Here is a 25682-nt window from a genome sequence, read left to right as displayed (position 1 = left end):
AAGTGTCCCTTTTGTGTGCAATCTCAGCTACCATTCTTTGGATAACACAGTTTTTACTTTCCAGTCCTGTAAGTTTTGGCTCAGTTGGCTTGAAGGTCTTAGTTCTCAAGAGAGGAATGCTTTAACCAGAAGAGAAAACAATGATTCCACTGAACTGGAAGTTGAGACTGACACAGCCATTTTGGGGTCCATATGTCTATGAACCTACTGGCAAAGAAAGGGGTTATTTCAGTGGCTTCCAACTGGGGACAATTTTATCCAGAGGACATTTGCAATATCTGGAAACATTTTTGGTTGTCACAACTGCAGGAGAGCACTACTAGCACCTTGGGGGTAGAGATCAAGGACACTGCTAAACATCTTACAATGCGTAAGACAGCCCCTCCTACAATAAAGAATTATCTAGTCCAAATGCAAATAGTGTGAAAACTCTGGATTCACTTCATTGGTCCTGGTGAAGGGATTGCCACTGCATAAAGAGTACAGAGAGGAACCCTGGGTGCCTGTTAGTACTTTCCTATTCTATGGCCAAAGTCAATGGAAAATTTCATTAAGTCAATTCAGGCAAAATGTAATAGCCCAGAAACTTCAGGAATAAATGTTTAGGTTACCCACAGTCAAGGTATTCCAATTAGTAGAAAAAGGCAATTATAAATGCCAGCTATATCACATGACTAATTGCAGAGATGATGAGTATGGTAGTTATAAGCATTTCTTATTTTGATATGAACATAATATATATAAAAATCTTTATTTTCTTCCTCTTTCCCATTCCCTTACCATCTAACGTAAGATGTGTAGTAGTTGTTAACCTTATATCATAGTATAAATTAACAGAATATCAAAGCAGGAGGCTGAATAACCTGCAAGAAGAATGAATATGACCAAAAATACAAATTAGTATTCACTTTGGAGAAAGGGTTAGAATATTTTCAGTTGTACACATTGTACTTAGGCAGAATTATAACTTTGTTATAATGTTTATTTTTAAAATAGTATAGTTTTTCAGAGATGTATATGGGTGCCAAGTTGACAATGAGTAGGCTATGGTGGCTTTGGAATATGTCCAAAAGATGCACTGATTCACTTCCCTGTGTTTCTGGTTAAGGTACACCATGTTTGAGAAACCTATCTGCATGAGATTTAGGTGGAAGTAAAGCAGCAACCATCTCATTTTTAACCTTCAAAAGGTAGAGTCAGAGTGGAGAGCCAAGATGGCAAATGCCTGTACTACTGCCTCCCACAAACACGTCAATATGACAACTAAAATACAGCACAACCACCATCCAGAACTGCTGGAAAGCTGGCTGAATGGAAGTCCTCCAAGTAGAGAAGTAAAGAAGAAAGCACACAGAGACTGGTAGGAGATGCAGAGGCACAAACAGGCAGGTCAGGCACCCAGTGTGCCACTCTTTTCATCAGGAAAGAGATCATCTCTACGGAGGCCGCCCAGAGGATCAAGGAGTCCCAGCCTCACACCAGACTCCCAGACCAGGGTCCCAGAGCTGGGGAAAAGAAGTCCCCATGGGCAGTAAGAACTACAGGCTGTAAAAACCAGTGCAGATTGGGGCTCAGTGACACAGAGCTGCTGGACACCCAGCTGTTCCTCTTAAAAGGCCAGCAACAGGAACTGAACTTGCAAACTCCCATTTCTCCTGAGCTCCAGTGCTGGACGAGGCTCTGGGGGACCCAGATACACACAAGGAGAAATGACTGTCTGGCATTAGGGCAGGAACTCTGGGGGGGGGGGGGGGGGAGGAAGAGAGGGGCGGGAAGTGGGGGAGAAGGTGGCTTTCTTCCTGTCAGAGGTGCTCACAGAGGCCACTGTTCCAGTGCTGGGAACTCCCTGGTCACAGGGATGACTGGCAGCCATTTCTTTTTGCTCAGACCTGGTGATTACCTGAGATCCCACTCTACCCAATTTACGACTCACCCAAACTGTGCGCAGCAGTTTTTGCATATGAATGGCCTGTCCATGCTCAGGCTGGGTCAGGGAGCCCCAAACCTATCAATAAAAGGCCCAAGACCTGGCACCAGCCTGCCTTGCTTCATAGTTGGTCCTCCTCTGAGCACTTCCAAACCTGACACAAAGAGGAGGAATCTGAAGATCTCTCTGTAGCTCCTGCTGGGTGACCCCAGGCAGTGGCTGACTTTGCACCTCCCTGGAGACCCAAGAGCCAGTTTATGCAGTGGTCAGTGTGAGACCATACCAGATTATAACTCTACACATCCATAAGTGACACACTCAAGGGGTTGACTCCGTGAGCACCAAAGCCCCACTGAAGCAAGTCCTGCTTCATAAGGGTGTCCCCTGCACAGTAGCTCTGCACTGTAGTCGAAGCTGGTACCCACATCCAATTGGACTAGAGGTCAATTCCAATTGACAACCAACAGCAATCAAGGTTCAACTACAACAAAACTGTGCACATAGCCCTAGCTGGTTTGGCTCATTGGAAGGGTCCCAGGTTCTATTCCAGTCAAGGGCACATACCTGGGTTGTGGGCTCGATCCTGCATGTGGGGCATGCAGGAGGCAACCAATGCAGATTATTCCCTCTCATCATTGATGTTTCTATCTTCTCTCTCCATCTCCCTTCCTCTTTGAAATCAATAAAAATATTTTTTTAAAAATACTGTGCACACAACCCACAAAAGGGTGCACCTAAAGTGTATACCTCAGGTGACTGGGGAGGCTGACTCACTGGGCCCTATAGGACACCTATTACACAAGTCCACTCTATCAACTCAAGGAGACTTAGCAGCTCTACCCAATACATAGAAACAAACACAGGGAAGCATCCAAAATGCAGAAACAAAGAAACATGTCACAAATGAAAGAAATGGTGCCCTAACTGGTTTGGCTCAGTGGATAGAGCATTGGCCTGTGAACTGAAGGGTCCCAGGTTTGATCTGGTCAAGGCCATGTACCTTGGTTGCAGACATATCCCCAGTAAGGAGTGTGCAGAAGGCAGATGATGTTTCTCTCTCATCAATGTTTCTAACTCTCTATCCCTCCCCCTTCCTCTCTGCAAAAATCAAGAAAAATATGTTTAAAAAAAATGAAAGAAATGGGAGAAAGCAAACTACTGAAAATAGAATTCAAAACCAGGGTGATAAGATTACTCAAGAATCCTCTAAAAACTTCCAAGGGATTTAGTGAGATTTTCAAGGATCTTAGTGAGAATGCCAAAAAAAAAAAAAAAAAAAAGAAGGAAAAGTACTAGTCAGAATTTAAGCATACACTGACTGAAATGAAGAATAATATACAAGATTTTAACAGTAGACTAGAGAATCTTGAGAATAAAATCAACAATTTTAAATTTGAAGAAGCAAAAAACACCCAATCAGAAGAGCAAAAAGAAAAAATAATCCAAAAATATGTAGATAGTGTAAGGAGCCTCTGGGACAGTTTCAAGTGTATCAACATCCATATCAACATCTGTATTAAGGGGGTGCCAAAAGAGAGCAAGATATTGAAAACCTATTTGAAGAAATAATGACAGAAAACTTCCCCTACCTGGTGAAAAAAATAGACTTACAAATCCAGGAAGCACTTGTAAGAGAACCCCAACAAGAGGAACCCAAAGAGGACCACACCAAGACACATCATACTTAAAATGCCAAGGGCAAAAGACAAAGAGAGAATGTTAAAAGCAGCAAAAGAAAATCAGTTACCTACAAGGGAGTGCCTATATGACTGTCATCTGATTTCTCAACAGAAACTATGCAGGCCAAAATGAAGTGGCAAGAAATATTCAAACTGATAACTAGCAAAAACTTACAACTAGATTATTCTATCCAGAAAAACTATCATTTAGAATTGAAGGTCAGTTAAAGAGCTTTCTTGACCTTCACAGACAAGAAAAAGCTAAAGGAGTTCACCACCAAACCAGCTGAAGGGTATTCTTTAAGAAAAGGAAGAAGAAGATAAATATATATATATATATATATATATATATATATATATGAACAACAAAGTGGCAACAAATACACATCTATCAACAATTGAATCTAAAAATGAAATGAATAAAAAATCTGATGAACAGAATAAACTGGTGAATGGACTAGAATCAGGGACGTGGAAATGGAACAGACTGATGATACTCAGAAGGAAGGGGTGTGTGTAGGGGGGAGGGGAGGGAGAGGGAGTGGGAAGAGATCAAAGATCTTATATGCATGAGAATCAAATCAACAATTTGAAATTTGAAGAAGCAAAAAACACCCAATTAGAAGAGCAAAAAGAAAAAATAATCCAAAAATATGTAGATATTGTAAGGAGCCTCTGCTTTATCTATGGACACAGATAATAGAGTGGCAAGTGCCCGGGGTAGGGTGGGAACTGGTTGGAGGGAAGCAATGGGGTGGGGGAAGAGGAACATCTGTAATAAACTCAACAATAAAGGTTTTTTTTTTGTTTTGTTTTTTTATTTGTTTTAAGGTAGAATCAGGTGCATTTGTAGCTCAAGCATATTATCATTATCTGCTGACTCATCTTCCTTGTACCTAGCAACACCCAGACCTACAGCTGTCACATCTTTTCCCAGATCCTCCTTCAACATCTTCAATTCCTGGGTCATCCATTCAGCTCTGTTACAAAGAGCACTACTTTATCAAGATTGAAAGCAGTGAACACTGATACAGGTCCCAGTTATTTCTCATGGTCCCAACTCCTCTTTATGAATTCTAGCTCGTCCTTGCTCTCCCCCACTTTACATCCATCTTCCCCTTCAAAATGCCTTCTATGCAGACTTCAAGTTTCAGTGTCAGACATGAAGACAACAGTGCTTGACGTAATTTGAGCTCCTGAGAAAAGAATTTGCATACAACTCCTTTATTTTGGAGGTGACACCAGAAATATCATTTGGAAAGCAGGGAAGTAAAACAGGGCAGAGAAGGGAATCAATAAAGTGAACATTATCAAGCAAGATATCACAATGGGAAAAAGCTTAGTATTGCTGGGAACTCCAGGAAATGGTGTAAAAGACACTCCAGAATGATCAAATGACTGGAGTATTTGAATACAACTCCTAAGAGTCACTGGATGAAGACTACTCCCAGGGAGGCATTAATTCTTCAGTGCTTCTAACCTTCCAAGAACACAGGTAGAGCTGCCTCTGAGGGCAGTTATTGGCAATGGAAAAAGGGCCACCAGAATACACTGAAATGGTAAAGGTATGTGGGTGACAGCTTCTACTACATTTCCAATTTTCTAGTCAAGACCTTTTTATGCACATATGGTCCCAAATCCATTCTTGGGCTTCTATTATAGGACCTGCCTACAGGAATCTCCCAACTCCCATTCCTCTCATCCCTTTCTCCCTGATTATAGAGACTGGCATTACCATCCACCCAGCACCCCACATAAGATACCTCCCAGTTACTTGTGTTTTGCCAATGTTGTTTGCCAAGTCTTATTGAAGCAACCTCCTACACACCTCTTGCAGCTCTTTCTTCCCACCCCACTGTCTTAGTTTAGGTCCCATCATTTTTTGTCTGAATGTTGCAATAATATCCTGATTGGCATTTCTGTCTTACTCTATACACACACACCATGTAATTATCTTGCTTAAAATTATCTTGGGGGCCTCACCATTACCTAAAGTCAAGATTCTAATTCTTTAGTTGAGTGCTAAACAGAATTGAAATCATCTGTTCCCTCTCTTCATTCCTCTAAATAGATTATATGTGCCTACCTACATATATGTATTGCATAATTCTCTGCACATGGTAAAGTCTAGTATTTACATATATGTTTCTTTTTGCTATGTTTGTCCTTCTCCACATACCTACCTGGTCAACTCCTACTCATATCAAACATCACTTTCGTTGCCATATTGTTCCAGACGTCCCAGGAAGACAGATATCTCTTAGGCTATATTCCTGTAATAACAATTTCAAGGCAATAATCACATATCTGTTGGGTTGATAATAAAGGAATCCATGGAAACAGTGTAAATTCTTTACCAAAGATCAGAACACACCATAAGTACTATAAAAATATAGAAACCAATTGACAAGTATAAAACTTTCTATGAGAATGCTCAACATTAGATATGAAGACCATAAATCCTTTTTTAAGAGGTCTCTATTTCATTCAAGGAGTTTGAGTTACAAGCAGTGTCAGCTCTAGGAAGACACTATGATGGCTCAGTAAGGTTTTTTAAAACCAGAATTAGATGATGGTGATAATGAAAAAGGATAAGGAGCAGGAGGAGGAAGAGAAGGAGGAGGAAGGGGGAGGAAGAAGGAGGAGAATGAAGAAGAAGGACGAAAGGAGTAGGGAAGAGGGAGAAGAAAGGAGAAGGAGGAGGAGGAGGAAAAAGAAGAGGAAAGGGGAGAGGGAAGAGGGAGGAGGAGGAAGAAGAAGAGAAGGAGGAGGCAGCAGCAGCACTTCAGTGGATTTTTCATAAATTATTTTACCATTAATAAATATAATCTAATCTGATTAACACTCCTGCCCTTCAGCCCTTTAAGGTTGCTGGCTGCTACTTGACCTCTGCCATTCCAGAATCCCAGCATCCCTACTGAGACTAAGAATTCCACTTCTAGGATAGTATCTCCTACCTTCCCCTATAGCTCACAGAGGCAGCTACTAGAGTGCTTCAAAAATGTCGATACTATGTTCTCAATGTATTTCACAGTGCAATGACAAAAGGAATGTCTTTTGGGCCTTCACAGAGGAAATAATTATGTAGGGGAGAGCATGATAAATTTATTCCTACATCCCAATTTCCTAAGTTATTAAATTTCTTTTATTTCTCTGTATTTCTCTATATCATACCAAGGGATTTCTGGTATCAACTTCATTTAGTGTAGGCTATTGTTGAGTCCAAATTTTAATCAATTAACTGAAAAAAATTGTTAAAAGTATCCCCAGTTGTTCAAATCTGCACATTTATTCCAAAATCTAGTAAGAAAAACTATCTAAAAAAAAGTCAGCCCCATCTAAAATTATACACCTCACTCTCTGAGTTTGCATCTTCAGAATCCATTCCCACATATATTCCCCCAAGTCTTTTGCTGCATAAATTAGCAAACCCTTGCAATTTTATTTTCTCGGATTTGACTTTGCAATTGGTTCCCTGGGATGTGCTAGAACATGACTCTACTTGCCTCGAGGCATTGAAGAAAAATGGCACAAAATAGCCAAGTAACTACCTCTGGTGGGGCCCTTCACCGAGTTTCTTTTCTCTGGGGTTACTTTTGCTAGCAAGAGAACCTCAGTGGAGTTTGGAGGTTAAACCTCCTTAAAGTCATCTAAATTCTCCCCAAAGTTACCATTCCTATTTCAAGGTTTCTCTCTTTTGTAACCAATGCTCTCATGTTTATATAAGAGCCCTGGCAAGCTATGAATTCTACCTGCAATGCAGTTTACCAATTTGCAGGATCAGACCTCGGTCTGATTTTCCACTGTCAGCCCCTTGACAAGAGATAAGAGATCCTTGTAAATCAGTCACAGAAACACCCCAGATTTTTTACCATGCCTTGAGCTGCAAATTTAAAATCCTGAGCTATTATTTTCTTTCTGTAAGCCTTCCAGCCCAGATAGAAAGAGCCAGCCTTCCCTCAGGGTATCACCCATATCTGGGGTGACTATATCCCAATTTGTGTGGCAACCATCCGGTTTATGTATCTTATCTTGCAATTGTTGACAGTCCCTTTCACTTTCAAAAGTGACCCCCTGTTTGAACGGTAAATTATGTTTACTCTTCATGGACCTATAGCCTAACAAAGCAGCTATCTGTACCACCACTGGACCATCAAGGAGACCACAGTGCAAATCTATTTCATTAAGGAATGGCATTGGCTATCAATTTTCTATTCTCTAATGCTAACATAATCCTCACTGATTTTAAGTCAAACAGAGTCAGATAATCCTAGATTCCCATTTTCTTGAAGGTCTGTTCCTATAATCATCTTATGTACTTACAAGTACATAAATCAAGACTCTTCGTTGTAGACTACACAATCTTATACAGGTATTAAAACAGAAAGGGATTCAACACAGTTTTATGAGCTTAAAGAATTCTGAGAGAGCTGGAACCAAACCTAAATTCACAACCAAGAATGCAGCCAGAAAAAAGAGTCCAAGATGAGACTGTTCTATCAGAAATCCCATAGCCATTGTCATTTGCTACTTGAGACTAGATTTCCCATCCACACAACTGCCTGGAAGATCCAATTTCCCTGTGCCTGACACCTCCCCATTCCCCAACCCACTTCCTACCCCCCACTCTCGCGCCCCAACCCATGTTGTTCCTATCTGTATTCTAAGTTTTGTGCAAAGGTATCAGTTGTACCAAGGTCATGTACAAAAATCTCATTAGGGAAATGCAATATACCTTTTATACTTAAGATCTCTTTAACACAGAAGCATATTAGAGGGGTTTTGGTGAAGATGCAGAGTGAGCCAATCTCCAGTATCTGCTAAGAGCTGAAAAAGATTATGGGGAAATCCATGTGGAAGAAAATGGGAGACAGAAGATTAGTGGTGGCAACAGATTTCCTATTAAAGAAGAGTTTAGGGATACTATCTCATTGGAAGTGGGTTTGGGGGATTTGCCTTGAAGCTGTGTTTGCATAGCAAACACATTGTTCTTACTTGGCTCAGTTGTTTGTTTCATGTGGCACCTAGGGGAGCTAATGGAGGTCTAAATCAGACATGTAGGAGGAACCTTCACATCACAACCAGATAGAAAAGGTAAAAATGCTATCAGGATTATTACCCCTACGTCACAGATTGAACTGGGCTTCCTCTGAATTGAGAATAAATGACAAGAAAACCCTTGAGCCTAGCTGGTGTAACTCAGTGGCTGAGAATCGACCTATGAACCAGGAGGTCAAGGTTTGATTCCTGGTCAGGGCACATGCCCAAATTGTGTGTGGGCTTCTTTTTCCCGCTCCCTTCCTCTCTGAAATCAATAAAAATACATGTATTTTTTAAAGTTCAGTTTCTTTAAAAATAAAAATAAAAAAGAAAGAAAACCCTTGAGTAGAGTGTTCTATTATACTGACAGGAGTCCCCCTAAATAGTTCTATAAATGAGAAAAAAAGATTTATTTTTAAAACAAAATTGTGACATAATTTATGAAAAATGCAAACTATGTTACAAAGTATTTTAAATTCAGATCTTCCAGATAACCTTGGATTTATTATTTCTACACTTACATATCCAAACTGGCACAGGCAAGAAGGAACAAGTGTTTTCCCTTCTTTATATTGCATTGGTGTGTGTTTTGGGTGTGTTTTTTTCATCTTCCTAACTTTAAGGTAGCTTGCCTTCAAGGTAGCTTTGGAGCAATGAACCATCATATTTATCTTTGCGGGATTTCTGACAATTCCTTTTCATTGCCCCAAGTCTACCTCAGTAGGTGAATGGATACTTATGTGTTTTTTACATGTATTTCCTTTTTTTAAAATCAAGCCATTTGGTGAAAACCATGCATTAGAAGTGCAACAACACAGAATACAAACAACTCCTTTCTAACCCCACTGTGGAATTTGTAGGAGAGAATGCCTGGGCTACTACACGTACATTTTGCAGATCTGTTGGGTTCTCAGTTCATAGCTTTCAACTCCCTGGCTCTTCAGCAGCTCCTCTTCTGCTGCATCTCTCGCTTTCAGCTGGGGGAAGTGGGCCGGAGAGGTGATGAAATCGTAGTGCCTGTCCAGATGCTGCAGGTAGATGAGCATAGGTAGGGTGTAGGCCAGAACCAGCAGCAGGATCAAGGACATGGCCAGGGCAATCAGAATAGCTGGTGAGAAGGAAGAAGCACAGTCTCGGGCCTTGGCAAACTGCTCCCCATTGATGGTAAAGCCTTGGATCTGTCAGGAGAAAGAGAAGACACCCCAGTTGGTTTGGCTCAGTGGATAGAACATCAGCCTGTGGACTGAAGATTTCTGGGTTTGATTCTGGTCAAGGGCACAAGCCTGGATTGCCCTTGTAGGGGTCCAGTAGGGGTCATGTAGGAGGCAGCTGATCAATGATTCTCTCTCATCATTGATGTTTCTGTCTCTATCTCCCTCCCTTCCTCTCTGAAATCAATAAAAATATATTTAAAAAGAAAAAAGAAAAAGAAAGAGAAGAACTGAAATGAAAAATTTTCTCCTACAATACATTTCCCAGTCAGGCTGGGGTTCTGGATCCCTTCATTAGCCAAATTTAAGATACTCTGCCCATATTTATGAAATAACTTAAGCCCATGATCTAACAAGTGTGAGTGTGCTTACAGAACAGTGAAACTGACTTTTAAATCAAGACTGACCCAGAAACTCCTCTAGGATGTATGACTGCCATAAATCAGAAACTCATGAAATTCAAGGCTCTGAAATAAAACTTTTATTTCAAGGATCTAAAATAAAACTTCTTTTAGTCAGTCCCTTAGAAATGTTCTCATTCACCTAAAACCACAACATTGTAGTGTCTCTAAAATTCAAACACACTCAAAACTTTATGTTTCAGAATAAATTTCATAAAGAATTTGAAGACTTAGTTCGTCTACCTTTGATTCTCTTGACAGAAATTAGATAGGAAGACTCTTTTAAGGGTACATGATTCCCAATGACGTAAAACATAGAAAATAATAAAAGCTAACAGTTATTGAAGGTTTAATGCTGCCTTAACTAACTTAATTTACAGGAGCCTGTGAGTACATTATTATTCTAGTCTATTCTGTGGATGAGGAAACTGAGGCACAGAAAAGTTAAGTAACTTTTAACCAGAGTCACACAGCATTAAGTATAGTAAAGCTATAATTCAAACCCAGGCAGTCTGGATTCAGAGTCACTGCCCTATAACTCCTGGTGTGGTCTGTCTCTTCTCCCTCTCCCTCTTTATCTATTGTGCCCTACCGACTTGGTACTGTTTCTGGAAGAGCTGTATAGCAGTCCTTCCTTGCATCCTACCCGAAGAATAGAAAGGAAAGCTTTCCCATATGCACAGTGGAGTGGTTCAATTAGCTGGAACAAGGAGAGCTCAAATCACCAACTGGCCCCGACATCCAAATACTATCACAATGAAAGAAACAAGGCTGCAGAGCAACTGCTCAGAAGGGAGCAGTCTTTTGCGGAAGGCAGCCCCACATGTAGCTGGCTTCTATTGTAGAATGTAACGCTACACTGTGTCACTTCACTCAGGCACCTAGTTAATTCTAAAGAAGTACGTCAGGAAATTGAATTATCCATGAGTGCCTTAGCGAGAATTCATTTTTATAATGTAAGAGGGCACGGTAGCATTCTCCATGCTAAAGTGCTTGTAGCCACTCATGCCACAGACCTTAGGGGCCTTGCTCATCCAATTGTCTGTACTCTAGACTGAATCCAAAACAGCTTCTGAAGGAGAGTCCTGGCCCGGCTTCTGCGATCCTTGGCCTGCCCTCTCTATGAAGAGGTAAACTGGCCCAGTCTCCAGCTCAGGGCCTGAAGAGTCAAGCTCCTCAATTACAAATGATGGACTCATTGATGCTGAAACTCTAGCCAAAGAGAACTCTAGTCCTCATACTGACTGCCATGCCATTCTTAACAAGACGTGGTTGAATCGAACAGTATCTACAGAGACTTCCTGAAAGATATGTTCTCCATCCATTTTCTGGGCGGGAGATGGCTGTGTTCACACGAAGGCTGCTGTCCACAATGTTGGCACCTATTGCACAGCACCAGGGATGGACGGACTCCTCACACACACACATTTTCAGTAGTCTTATGGACCCCAGGAGCATGTAACTGGATGAGTGTTTCTTTCTCTGGCCAAATCTTCAGAGCCAAATGACTGAGCCACTTCAATCCAGGACACACAGGTGGTCTTGTGGTTTTATGTACCAGCCTCACCAGATCTAACTGATCTTTTCTTCCATTGGTTTTCTTAACCTTCATGTCTTTTCCTATTTTGCAAAGTTATTTTTATTATAGTATGTGTATGAGTCACCTTAAGTCATTTCTGGAACAAGGTGGAGGCATAAATCAGTCACTTCTTCCCAGCTGGTGTGGCTCAGTGGTTGAGTATCGTCTTATGAACCAGGAGGTCATGGTTTGATTTGATATCCAGTCAGGGCACATGCCCTGGTTGTGGGCTCAATCCCCAGTGTGGGTGTGCAGGAGGCAGCCAATCAATGATTTTCTCTCATCATTAATGTTTCTCTCTCTCTCTCCCTCCCCCTTTCTTTCTGAAATCAATAAAAATATATTTTTATAAACATCAGTCACTTCCACTGTTCTAATTAGGTAAAACTGTGCGAGTTATTCCTTGACTTCATTATTATTGCCTTATTGCCCTTTCTGCTTGCTTCTCTTTTAAAGGGGCAAGATATATTTACACTCTAGAGGACCGGTGCACAAAATTCATGCACGGGGGGGAAGGGAGGGACCCTCAGCCCAGCCTGCACCGTCTCTAATCTGGGACCCCTTGAGTGATGTCTGACCACCGTTTAGGCCTGATCCTAGTGCAGGACTGCTGGCTCCCAACTTCTCATCTGCCTCTGCCTGATTGCTCCTAACCACTTCTGCCTGCCAACCTAATCAACACCTAACTGCTCCCTGGCTGGCCCAAATACCCCTAATTACCATCCCCTGCCAGACTGGTCACCCCCAACTGCTCTCCTCTGCTGGCTTGGTCAACTCCTAACTGCCCACAACTGCCCTCCCCTGCAGGCCATCTTGTGGCAGCCATCTTGTGTCCACATGGGGGCAGCCATCTTTGGCTACATGGAGGTGGCCATCTTGTGTCTTAGAGTGACGGTCGATCTGCATATTAGCCTTTTATTAGATAATATATATATTATATTAGATAATAATATATATTAGATATATATTATCTAATAAAAGGCTAATATGCAAATCGACCGAATGGCGGAACTGGTTGCTATGGCACGCATTGATGACCAGGGAGCAGACACTCAATGCAGGAGCTGCAGGAGCTGTCCCCTGGTGGTCAGTGTGCTCCCACAGGGGGCACAATGCTCAGCCAGAAGCTGGGCTCAAGGTTGGTGAGCTGAGTGGCGGTGGTGGGAGCCTCTCCCATCACTCTGGCAGCACTAAGGATGTCTGACTGATGGCTTAGGCCCACTCCCCATAGAGAGCAGGTCTAAGCCATCAGTTGGACATCCCCCAAGAGCTCCCAGACTGCAAGAGGGCTCAGGCTGGGCTGAGGGACAACCCCTCCTCCAAGTGCACAAATTTTGCGCACTAGGCCTCTATAAAATATAAATATATACATATATATACACACACACATGTATGTGTGTATATATATATATATAATAGATTAAATATATGTTTAATATGTATTAAAGTGTCTTTAAGCCAAACAGTCCAGAATTCAAATTCTATCTCTACCATTTGCCAGTTATCTCATTTTGAAAAATGATGTAAATCAGCACTCCAGTCACCTCATTGGAGAAATTACTGCAACAGGCTGACACCAGATGGGACTCATAAGTAGTATTGTTAATCCACGCCTGACATGGTCCTGGTGTTGCTACATATATTAGGACATGAATTCTTTACATCCATAAAGACAGATCTGAAATTGAGAAGGTGAAGTAACTTGCCCAGGTGGCTGAGAAGTAATTGGAAACCAGGACTGTCAGGCTCCAAAATGCAAGCTCCTTCCCTATGCCAAATCGCCTCTCATCAACACCATACCTCCCCCAGCTGGGGAAAGGGGGTAAATATATATGTGAAAGATTGGAAAATGCCAATAAAAGGGACAACCTACCCGCTATTTCAGTGAGTTGCAAAAACAAGTTAAAGCTCTTTTCACAGGTAAACAGGACAAAGAACTCTGAGTCTGAGATTCTGGTGGTGAAAAGGAACCTCTTATGCCCCCCATGCCTTTCCCCAAATACTTTCAAAAGGATCTCTGAGATATTTTTGACTCCCTGGCTGACAGCTCCATTCTTATGCTAACTGCCAAAGCTGTCACTCAGGCTACAGATATACTTCTTATCTGTCCTGATAGGATCACTGCTCCACTCCCTGAAGGAAATAAAATAATTGTCTGATAATTCCTCTCCCTAGAAGGGTTTCTCACTCCAGCAAGTGTCAGTGACTGGGCTTCGGGCCACAGCCTCACTGGGGCTTAGATTGCTGGCATTCGTCCCTGATAATCTGTTAGTGAATGGATAAACCTGAATGTAAAATCGAGAGGGATGGCGAGTATGCAGGGAGAGGAAAGACTATCCTACTCCATTTCTCACCTTAGACTTAGAGGATAAAGAAAAAGAAATACTTTTTAAATATTTTAAATACTCCTCTATTTCCCTTGAACACCTATGTTTCTGTCAGGTGTTTTCAAACAAATACTGAGTTTCTCTGGCACCAAACACCCAGGAGCATGTATAATCGTTTATTACCTGGAAATCAATGAAAGTAACCTCCCACAGGCTTGACATATCATCCATGTTGCTGGGCAGCAAGAGGGCATCATACCGCTGCTGGCTGCTGACATGCTGGCAGTGGTAGGAATAACTTGACGGAGCATACATGCCGGATGCATTAAAAATTGCTTGGATTGAATTATTAAAAATAATTTCAACTCGGTGCAAACTAAACCAGCTCTGCATGGAAAACTTGTTGTAATTGGTAAGAATGAATCTGAAAACAAATATAAAACAGCATTACCCCCAAAACACTTTCACATTTGCTGACACAGAACATCATCTATAAACAGTGCAATCTCGCCCTCTTTTGTCAGATAGAAGAAGTGGCTCAAAGAGAAAGTCTCGCATGGCTGTGAACAAGAGCTTCCTGCTGGGTGGGAACGAAAGCAAAAGACCAGGCAGCTCCCCCAAATTGTAGCAATACAATTCCTACAAAAGGAAAAACACAAAAATCTTGGCTTTTCTCTGTTTTGGAATTAACCCTTGATTTTATTATTGTTAAAAACATTGAGAAAAACTTAAGTGGACATTAATACAGAATTAGCTAAAGAAATAATGATCAAAATTAATAATGAAAAATTAATAATAATGACTCTTTGTGTTGAGCACTCTGTTTTTCATATACACCTTATTTCATCTTCACTACAACACTAAAGATAGATAATATTGTTATCCTCATTTCACAGATGAGGAATCTATACTCAGAGGGGTTAAATATATAACTTGTGCAAGTTCACTTAGAGAGTAAGTATTGGAGCTAGGTATTGAATTCAATCTGCAGACAAGAGCCCTAATGCTTTTAAAAAAATATATATTTTATTGATTTTTTTTTAGAGAGGAAGAGAGAAGGACATAGAGTTAGAAACATGGATGAGAGAGAATCATCAATCAGCTGCCTCTTGCAGACCCCCCACTGGGGATGTACCGCAACCAAGGCACATTCCCCTCACCAGAATCGAACCCAGGACCTTTCAGTCCACAGGCCAACACTCTATCCATTGAGCAAAACCGGTTTCAGCCCTAATTCTTAGCTATTGTAGAATTGCATATTCTCCAGCCATAAATACATTATAATGTACATTTGCCACGATCATTTTTCTCACATAGAAAATACATAGAAAAATACATGATTGCATAGGAAAAAAATTCTGAAAAGTTAGAGATCAAAATGTTGTGATTATAAATTGTGGTTAAATTATGGGTGAGTTTCGTCTTCTTTCTATAGCTTAATATTTTTTGAGTTTTCTGTTACCAATGGGTATGTATTATTATCTTGTCTTAGCTTGATAATACAAAGCAGACCCTGAGATAAGAATATAAATACAAGAAGTATTTTTGGAAGGTGATCCCAAGTTAATTTTGTAATTTAGTCATTCAAAAGATGTAGAATGGAGAGAAGAGGAATAACAAAAGAATGGAAGGCAGCCAAAAGGACACATTATCAAGCGAGTTTCCACCGTAGGCAATGGGCCTAATGCCTATGGGGAACCCTGGGATGTCGGGCTCCAAAGAGAAACACATGCTTGTGAGTTATCACCAGAAGGTGAGGGAGCTGGGATATTTCTACACCTGTCAGTCACTGGCTGAGGTTTCTGGGGGAGGGATGGGAGGCAGTGGATCTGATTGGCCAGAGTAAACTTTCAGACAAAGAAAGATTGGCAATTGAAAGTAGAGCTGGTGGACAATAGTGCTCTCAAATGGAAACACCCAAGGGGATATGGATGGGGTACTGACAGAGTCTGCCATATATCTTTATCGTCAGGAAAAAAAAGTCAGAAAGCTATTTTGGGGGGGAGTATGATTTGAATAAAATATTCATTTCTATATCAAAACAAATACATATATGTGTTCAGATATGTTGTGAGATTCTATTCTTCTCATAAAGTTCTCTGAAAGGTAGTGGCAAGCATTATCTCAATATGGGCAGTGACACATTGGTGCTCTAGTATATACAGACAAGAGTTCTGAGGAGAGAGTTTTCTAAGGTTGAAGATGGTAAACACTAGGTGAACCAAAGTCACCAAGCACAACAATCTTCCTAAGGAGCTTGTCTTCACAAAACCTTCATATACAAATTTATCCCTGGATGGGTGTCTCAGGTGCCTAGAGTAATCATCTCATACACCAAAAAGGTGTCAGTTCGAATCCATATACCTAGGTTGTGAGTTTGAGCCCCGCTCAATGTGCATGTGAGAGGTAACCGATAGGTGTTTCTCTCTCACATCGATGTTTCTCTCTATCCCTTACTCTTCCTCTAAAATCAACAAAAACTTATACTGTGAATTTCCAAGAGGCACACATGGTGTGCAGTCTTTCTCAACCATGTTTGACCACAGAATGCCTCTTCTGAGGAATTTTACATTTTCATAGACCAGGAATAGCTCATAGAACACAGCTCCAAGAAAATTGCCCCTAACGAATTCTGCTACTTTTGTAAGTAATATTAAAGACACAGCCGCTACCTCCACTGAAAGCCTGGTCTTACAGAAAGGGAAACATTATCCTGTATAATAAAAGGGGAATATGCAAATTCACCCTAACAGCAGAACGACCAGAATGACCATGGACCAGACTATGAGGTGCACTGACCACCTCTTGTCACTGTGAGGCGCACTGACCACCTCTTGTCCCTTAACCCGGCCCGTAGGCTCTGATCACCTGATGGCCACCCGCTGCGGGGGCAGGGCCCATTAGCAAGCAGGAACAGCCAACCTCTTGGTCCCTTCCCCTGGTCATCAGGCCCGGATCACCAGATGGCAAACGGGGAACTGGGGGTGGGTGGTGGCGGGGGGTGAGTTGGCTGCGGGCAGCGGGGGAAGATGGCCCTGGTCACAGGTCAGGCCCAGGGACCGTACCCACGCACAAATTTCATGCATCAAGCCTCTAGTATTTTTATAAGAAAAAAATGCAATCCCTTAAAATTGCTGCCCTCTCCCCTTCCTTAAACAGTTTCCAACTGCTTAGATAAATCAATTTTGGCAGATATATCCTGACATTCATAAACACAGAAAAATGTAGGCCTGTGCTGACTGTCCACTGGGAGATTCAGCTAACAGACACTTTTTCATTATCATTAAATGATGTGTGATTCACTGTAAAGAGCCATACAGAAAATGACTTCAAACCAGAACCTTAGCCCTTGGAGTTTTAAATATAGTTTATTCTTTGCTCAGGTGAAAATGGTTACACATTCTCACATTCATGTGTTCATGTGTTCTCTAGGTCCCTAAATGAGGAAACTACAGATGCTTTAAAAACTAAAGAAAGCATGACTATGAGATCCCATCACAGAACACCACTGGCTTTTCAGGGTAATTAGGTAGCTGTGACATTTCACAGAGTAGGCCCTTGGTACTTACATGTTGAATGAATAAATTATATGGAGTTAATCTGACATGCTGAACCTAAAGAACCCCAAAGTGGTATCCATACCTACCTTATCTCAAGACCTTTGGAATTTTCAGCATCATCAAATTTCAGAGACAACCTAAGAAAACAGAAACAACATAGCACTTCACATATACTAAAAAATCTCCTCAAAATAAATCATAGACCTAAATGTAATAGCTAAAACTAAAAAACTTGTAAGAAAAACATAGAAGAACATTTTTGCAATCTTGGACAGACAATGGTTTCTTGAAAAAAACACAAAAGTATGAACCATAAAAAAAATCAATAATTATACTTTATTACTTTGCTCTTCAAAAGACATCATTAGGGAAACAAAACAAAACAAAACAAAAAAGCAAGCCAGAGAATGGGGGAAAATATTCACAATACATACACATAAAGAATTTGTATCCAGAATTATTATTGAGCATTAACAACTCAATAATAATAAGGCAATCTGTGCACTACAAAAGGGGTTCTATGGGAAGTAACCTCACAGGGTAATTTAATCATAAATTCCTAACTGGGCTAGTCAAAGTGGGTAGCCATGCCCTGGGCATATAACTGCTTAGTAAAAGGTTTATCTTTGCCTTAAGTAAGCCCTGTCCATTGTTTTTGTGCATCTAGATTAATACAACTTTGAAATAATTGCAACCATCCTCAAGAGAACACATAGTCTTATTAAATACTAGAGGCCCAGTACCCAAAATTTGGCCCAGCCTGCACCCTCTCCAATCTGGGACCCCTCAGGGGATGTCTGACTGCCCTTTTAGATCTGATCCTGCAGGCATCCCTCTCACAATCCGGGACTGCTGACTCCTAACCATTTGCCTACCTGCCTGCCTGGTTGCCCCTAACTGCTTCTGCCTGCCAGCCTGATCACCCCCTGCTGGCATGATTGATGACTAACTGCTCCCCTGCCGGGCCGATTGCCCCTGCCAGCTTGATCACCCCCAACTGCCCTCCCCTGCCAGCTTGGTTGCCTCCAACTGCCCTCCTCTGCAGGCCTGGTCACTCCCAACTACCCTCCCCTGCCAGCCTGATGGCCCCCAACTACCCTCCCCTGCAGGCCTGGTCCCCCCACTGCCCTCCCCTGCTGGCCTGATCATCCACAACTATCCTTCCCTGCTGACCATCTTGCGGTGGCCATCTTGTGATGATGCAAGGGTGAGGCGCCACCTAGGCTTTTATTAGTATAGACTAGAGACCCGGTGCACAAAATTTGTGCACAGGTGCTGTCCCTATACCTGACCAGCTATCAAAGTGCAAGCATCTGGCATGGAAGGGCAGGTTTCAGCCGACCTCTGGACCCTGGGCAGCACCTGGGCCTCCGCATACCCCTCTCCACCTGAGTCACAGCACCCAAGTCCCCATGCAGAGATGCGGTGAGCACCCTTAATACATGCACCACATAGAAGAATATCAAAATCCTTAGCTAAAGGAAAAGAATGTATACTATATGATTGTATTTACCGTATTTTTCGGACCATAAGACGTACTTTTTTCCCCCCCAGAAGTGGGGGGAAAAAGTCCCTGCATCTTATGGTCCAAATATAGCCTACACATATACTGTAAAAAAAAAAAGTTTTTTTACTTGCCCGGCTCTGTGTGGTCCCTGTGTGCTTGCCCGGCTCTAAAATGGTTCTAAATGCTGCTGTTTACTTTAGTAGGGGTGTCGAACTCAATCAGAGAAGGGGCCAAAATCTAAAATCCAGCCTAAATCGCGGGCCGAATGGTTTACTGAACAGTCATAAACTGACAATGTCATAAACTGACAGCGGAGTGCAGTGATGACAGCGAGGTGCGGGCCACATTGCAAGGCCTGGCGGGCTGGATTTGGCCCGCGGGCCTTGTGTTTGACACATGTGCTTTACAGGGTTGATTACATGTGTTTATGACTGTGATGTTGGGTTTTAATGCACATAAAATATTTTAGGACACTATTTGTTTCAGAATCTTTTTTTCTTCATTTCCCTTCTCTAAAAACTGGTGCATCTTATGGTCCGGTGCGTCTTATGGTCCGAAAAATATGGTACATAAATTAGAAAGCACAAACTATTCTGTAATGACAGAAAGCAGATGAGTGGTTACCTAGAGAGGTGGGAGGGCAGGAGTGATGGTTACAAAGAAGCACAAGGAAACTTCTAAGGGTGATGTGGACATTTGCTGTCTTGATTGTGGTGACGGTTTCACAGGTATACACATATGTCAGAACTGATCAAATTGTACACTTCAAATAAGTGCTATTTAGTGTATTTCATTTATATTTCAATAGGTTAAAATATGGATGATATAAAGCTAAATAAATAATTGAAAGTGAAAAATATAAAAAATTTAAATGCACAAAGGATTCCAATGCTATATGGCATTATAATATACAGAAGTTGTAACATCTCAATATACATTATAAAACCGAAAAAGCAATAAAATGCCCAATTAGAAGCTTTAAAAATACTATACATATATAATTTCATTAATTTGGTTCTACTTATCAAGATATAAAAATGTCAGTGATTGAACAAAGTTACTTTAATACTGTTATGGAAAAGGGGAGAAGGGTATTTAAGAATAAAGTTTATAAATAAGGTTGTTAAGAGAAATATTTTACTTACCTAAAATCATAAGCTTAGCCACCTTAGATACACTCATTTACAAATACTTTACCGGCTAATTTACTCAATAAAGCAAGTTTTCAGCAATATTTTTAATAATCTATTACAAATTATTGAAAATATTTTAAAGAACTAAAATGCATTTCTTGAGTAGTACTTTGTAAATTTGACTGGTCACTTATTCCAACAGAAATTTCTCTAATTCTTCCAAGGAATCAGAATAGCTTAGTTGCCCATGAACTGGCTCTACAGCTAACAAACTAAACCTTAAAGCAAAGCCATGCTGAGATGCCCTAATCTTTGTCCTCCTCTCCTGAGGGAGAGGTTCAACAACCCCCCTTCTGACACTCGAGTTTTCCCCAGCAGTCCTGGTTTTAGTGAAAGCTGTTAACATGCTCCGCTGCAGAGTAAAGAACATGAGGCCTGCTAGTGTAGCTCAGTGGTTGAGCATCCACCCATGAAACACGAGGTCACGGTTGGATTCTTGGTCAGGGCACTCGCACAATCCCCAGTAGGGGACATGCAGGAGGCAGCAGATTGATGATTCTCATCATTTATGTTTTCATCTCTCCCTCTTCCTTCTCCCCTCAGAAAGTCAATTTTTAAAAAGGAAGGACATGAGACCTGATTTCAACAAAGCAAATTCAATGACCATTGGGTGAGCAACCATTAAATGCCAGGCACTGCACAGTAAACGATACACAAAGGAGAAATGCAACCTAGTGAGTCACTCAAAAAGGAGCTTATTTTACTCTTCCAAACTCCCTACTCTCCCATGTTTAAATTGGATTCTGAATTCTTCTGACTGTAATTGCCTAATTCAAATTAGACAGATACTAGGATTATGCTCTATTATAGGGCTTTGACTATTTAGCAAGACTTCCATTGGGAATCTGTCTGCCAACAATTTGCCTTTCCCTGAACATTATATTTTCAAGCACTAAAAAATGTTCATCTTTTTTAAATCTGTGCTTTTGACCTTACATGGTTATGTCTTTGCTTAAGTTTTTTCTTTCAGCAACTTCCTTTTTGGTTCTTGAGGACATGAGTTTTTAGCCAGCACCACATGCTCAGGAATCAGGGACACTCAGTCTCAGCAGCTGGTCCTCAACCACCTCACATCCTGGGAAGCCTCCCTCATCCCCGTGGAGGAAGCAGATGCTGCACATTCAGTTCTTTCCCTGAGTATAATTATAGAGCAATGACCAAGAAGAAAAGTCAGGTCTCACCCAATCATTATTGTGTGCATTGTGAAACCCAAAACTTCTTTGGTCCTCTCCGCCAGGTAACTAGACATTATTTTACACTACTTACCACTAGTATGTTAGGAAGGTCTTCTAAGATACTAGAGGCCCAGTGCACGAATTCATGCACCAGTGGGGTCCCTTGGCCTGACCTGCAGGATCATCCAAAACCGGCTCTCCAACATCCCCCAAGGGGTCCTGGATTGCGAGAGGTGCAAGCCAGGCCATGGACCCCACTGGTGCATGATCAGGGCAACGGAGGGACATCGGAAATTGGCCAGCCAGGGAGAGCTCCAGGGCATGTCAGACCAGTCTCAGTCCTGATTGGCTGGACCCCAGCAGCAAGCTAACCTACCGGTCAGAGCATGTACTCCCTGGTGGTCAGTGTACATCATAGGGAGTGGTTGATCTGCCTTAGCATATCATTAGCATATTATGCTTTGATTGGTTGAACAGATGACCAGATGACCAAACACTTAGCATATTAGGCTTTTATTATATAAGATAAGATACTTTGAGTAACACTTGACAAGTTTTCAAAATTCTTGTGCATATATTTCCTTATTTGATTTTCGTTACCTTAAGAAGCAGGGCCAAGAATGAGGAGGTTAAATTAAAGATATTTTAGATCCCAGACCTATTATCATATAAGTTGTATAATCTTAACAAGTTTTCTAAGCTCTACATGCCTTGACTTTCTCATGAGGAAAATGGACAATAATAGTACCTGTGACTCAGAGACTTATTGGCAATAGTACTGTGAGGAATATCAAACATTGAGCTTGTAAAGTCCTTGTATGGACCATGCTAAGTGCTCTGGCCGTTAGTTAATAGATGACTTCACCTCCATCTCACAGCTGATGATTCTATTGTGGCTCCAGTTTTGTAAAGTCACCAAGCTCACTGGCAGAACTCAGGTTAGAAGGCAAGTTTTCATTCTTTCTGTGGGATCCCAGTGATCATTGTGGTTTCTAAAGCCCAGTGAACCCCTATGGTGCTCTGCTCTTCCCCACAAATAGCCTCAGGTAAGAATAAATGGAATCAAGGAGAGTCAGTCAGACATGGACAGGCAAGACAATCCCCAGGCAATCAGCCTCTCTCTGAGCAGCTGACTGTCAATCAGAGCCCTGTAGGGAACTGTCTAGTGCCAGAGGAAAGAGTCCTAAACTCTCAGCAGTGCTGGAGTCTCTGATAGTCAACTGTAACAGAATAAACAAATCTGGGAGGACCCTGGATACTTACAATTCCATAGTTCCCTAATAAGAGAGTTATTCTGAGGAACAAGGTACATACTAAGACTTGTAATATAACTTGTAGGTTTATATAAATATAAGCCACTTTACCCAACATCAAGAATTTTTGAAGTACAGGAATAAGAGTGTTTCAGCCAAAGTATATAAATATAAAAAGACTACACACACACACACACACACACAGTATGTTATGGTTTATATAAAACTTTCTGCCCATCTAAACCAGACCAGGACAGAATCTTCCAAAATCCTCCATTGTACCAGTAAATACTGAAAGCAAGGAGATTTACAGGAAATAAGTGGGACATGCCAGACTTCCTCCTCCTGGACCAAAACAAATACAAGCAAAAAATTTTGTTTGGACAACTGAAAAGCAGAGAAAGGCCTTGGCAATTGATTTCCTCCTCTAAGGGGGTATCTGTTTAATCTGCTTATGTCAAATCAAATGTAATTATTCTAATTACTTTGAAATGTCCTAAAGGATGATCTGTTCTCAATTTTTTGAACCAGCAATTCCTCTCGTAGAGGAATCAAAAAACCTCAAAATCATGTATTCGCAAAAGACATATGCACCCCTTTATTCAATGCATCATTATTCACGGTGGCCAAGAAATGGAAACAACCAGTATCCTGAGATAGAGGGTTGGGTAAAGAAGATGTGGTACATATACATAATGGAATACTATTCAGCTATAAGAAAGGATAAAATAGCGCCATTTGCAATAACATGAATGGAACCTTGAGAACATTATGCTAAGTGAAATAAGTCAGTCAGAAAAAGGTAAGAACGATATGATTTTACTCATATGTGAGATATAAAACTGAAACTTATGAACACAAACAACAATGTAATGGTTGCCAGAGGAAAAGGGGAGGAGGGGGAGGGAGATGATTTGACTTTGGGTGGTGAGCACATGTGAAATATAAATATCTTGTAACATAGAAACCCACACCTGAAACCTATATGTTCATGTTGACCAATGTCACCCCAATGAATTTCATAAAAAAAAAGAATTATCTGACATTTGGCCATTTAAAGGTACCCTAGCATATTTTTAAACAGACCATATTCTGCAACTTCAGAACACTCCCTAGAATCAAATATCTGCTCTGAGCAGGATCAGTCTTCTCCATTCACCCACTGGAATGATTCTGCCCTGTGATATGAAATTTCCTCCCTGATGAGACCAATGTAGTTTGACATCTCACATTTAGAGCTGATAGCATGCCTGAAATCCTTTTCTCTTTTTCAGAATGCATTTGACAACCTTCATTTTCAGAGCCCTGATTTCCAACAAGGTACTGTAATAATCAGCTAAAGGATGCAGAAAAAATGTGCTGAGACAAAAAAAAAAATAACACATTTTTAAAAATTAATTTCTGACTTGGTCTTCATTGTAGATTATTAAAAATTTCCTAATGGATGTGTGTCAGGTCATGTACAAAGGAATCTACTTCTTTGTTCTGAAATGACAGAAAACTGGAAAGTCCAGTTAATAGACTACAATCACCCAAAAGGTGTCATCTGATGGTCAACTTACTTAGCACTTTCTTCACTGCAATTTGAGTTGGTAGCATCCACTGTTGCCTTCTGGCCAAAAGTTTCCTCTGTAAGGTCCAGCCAGGTCTGGTTCTTAAACTTAATTGTTATTCTTTTGGCCCAAAAGAGAATGCATGGGATTCCATCCACGGAGACACTGACTGGGCTGTCACGGCTGAATGCATTCCAATGTTCTTTTACTAAATGCCCTTGTCTGCTCAGGTTGTAGTTCAGAGCCTAATTAACCAAATAAACAAAATAAGAGATAAAATGCTTTCTGGAAGCAAAAGAGCTAATTCACCAACTATTGAAACTGATCTCTCAGTCCAGAATCCATATTATTGTGGGGCAAAGGAGATAAGTGGACTAGATCATAACAAGCCTTACAAGATAGGTATCCCTAAAAGTTACATGAATCCATTTACACAAAGCACCAAAAATGGAAAAGACCAAACTAAAAAACAATCAAACAAAAACCCAACTTTTCTAATAACCTTATTAATATAGACTTTAAAAAGTCACTTGCTGGGAAAGAAAGCAGGGATGCAGATATTTAAAGCCATGAAATTATTCTGTATAATACTGTAATGGTGAATAGATAAAATTATATATTTGTTCAAACTAATAGAATGCATAACACACAAAAATAAATCCTAATGTAAACTACAGACTTTAATGAATAATAATTAATCAATATTGGCTCATCAATTTTAACAAATGTACCACACTAATGAAAGATGTTAAATATAGGAAAAATTGGAGGAGGGATGTACCTTCTATACTTTTTGTTCACTTTTTTTTCTGTAAACTTAAGTCTATTAATTTAAAAATTTCATCATGTCATGATAATTGTAGTCATCTTATCAGAAAATAATATTGTAAGAACCCAAATAATGCAGGACTTTAACTAAAGAAATTAATATTAAAGAAAACAAGAGGTTTTTAGAAATCAAGCATAATTCTCCAGACCATTGTGTCCAACAGAACAATCTCCATATACTGGATGTGTTCTATATCTATACTGTTCAAAGGCTGGTATGGCATAATGCCCTAGAAACGTAGCCAGTGCAACTAAGGAGCTTAACCTCTAATTTTACTTAGCATTATTTCTCTGGAATTTAAATTAAAATGCCACATATGGCTAGAAGCTACTGTCTTGGATAGTGGCAGCTCCAGATTACTTAATATACATAAACTAGCAAACTAGTATCCTGACATTGTTTTAATTCTTATGAAACCTTTGCTGATTTCCAGGAAGCCTAAGACAAA

The 25682-nt window shown here is 40.7% G+C and overlaps 1 protein-coding gene across 1 annotated transcript in view; it reads right to left on the bottom strand.

Annotated features, from left to right (window-relative positions):
- LOC311621089 (V-type proton ATPase subunit S1-like) overlaps positions 1-25682 on the bottom strand; it is a gene marked incomplete at its 5' end in the record, with an annotated part of 64117 nt that overhangs the window by 20802 nt on the left and 17633 nt on the right. Inside the window, 4 exons of the mRNA XM_084880844.1 lie at positions 9535-9824; positions 14348-14588; positions 17811-17861; positions 24415-24650. Of these exons, the coding sequence (XP_084736970.1) occupies positions 9535-9824; positions 14348-14588; positions 17811-17861; positions 24415-24650 (818 nt within the window). The remainder of the gene's footprint in view (positions 1-9534; positions 9825-14347; positions 14589-17810; positions 17862-24414; positions 24651-25682) is intronic.

This window comes from Pipistrellus hanaki (genome assembly GCF_964339955.1).
Source record: "Pipistrellus hanaki genome assembly, chromosome: 4".
In the NCBI taxonomy this organism is placed as follows: Eukaryota; Metazoa; Chordata; class Mammalia; order Chiroptera; family Vespertilionidae; genus Pipistrellus; species Pipistrellus hanaki.
The sequence above is the reverse complement of the archived record's forward strand: the minus strand, read 5'-3'. Positions and strand labels throughout refer to the sequence as shown.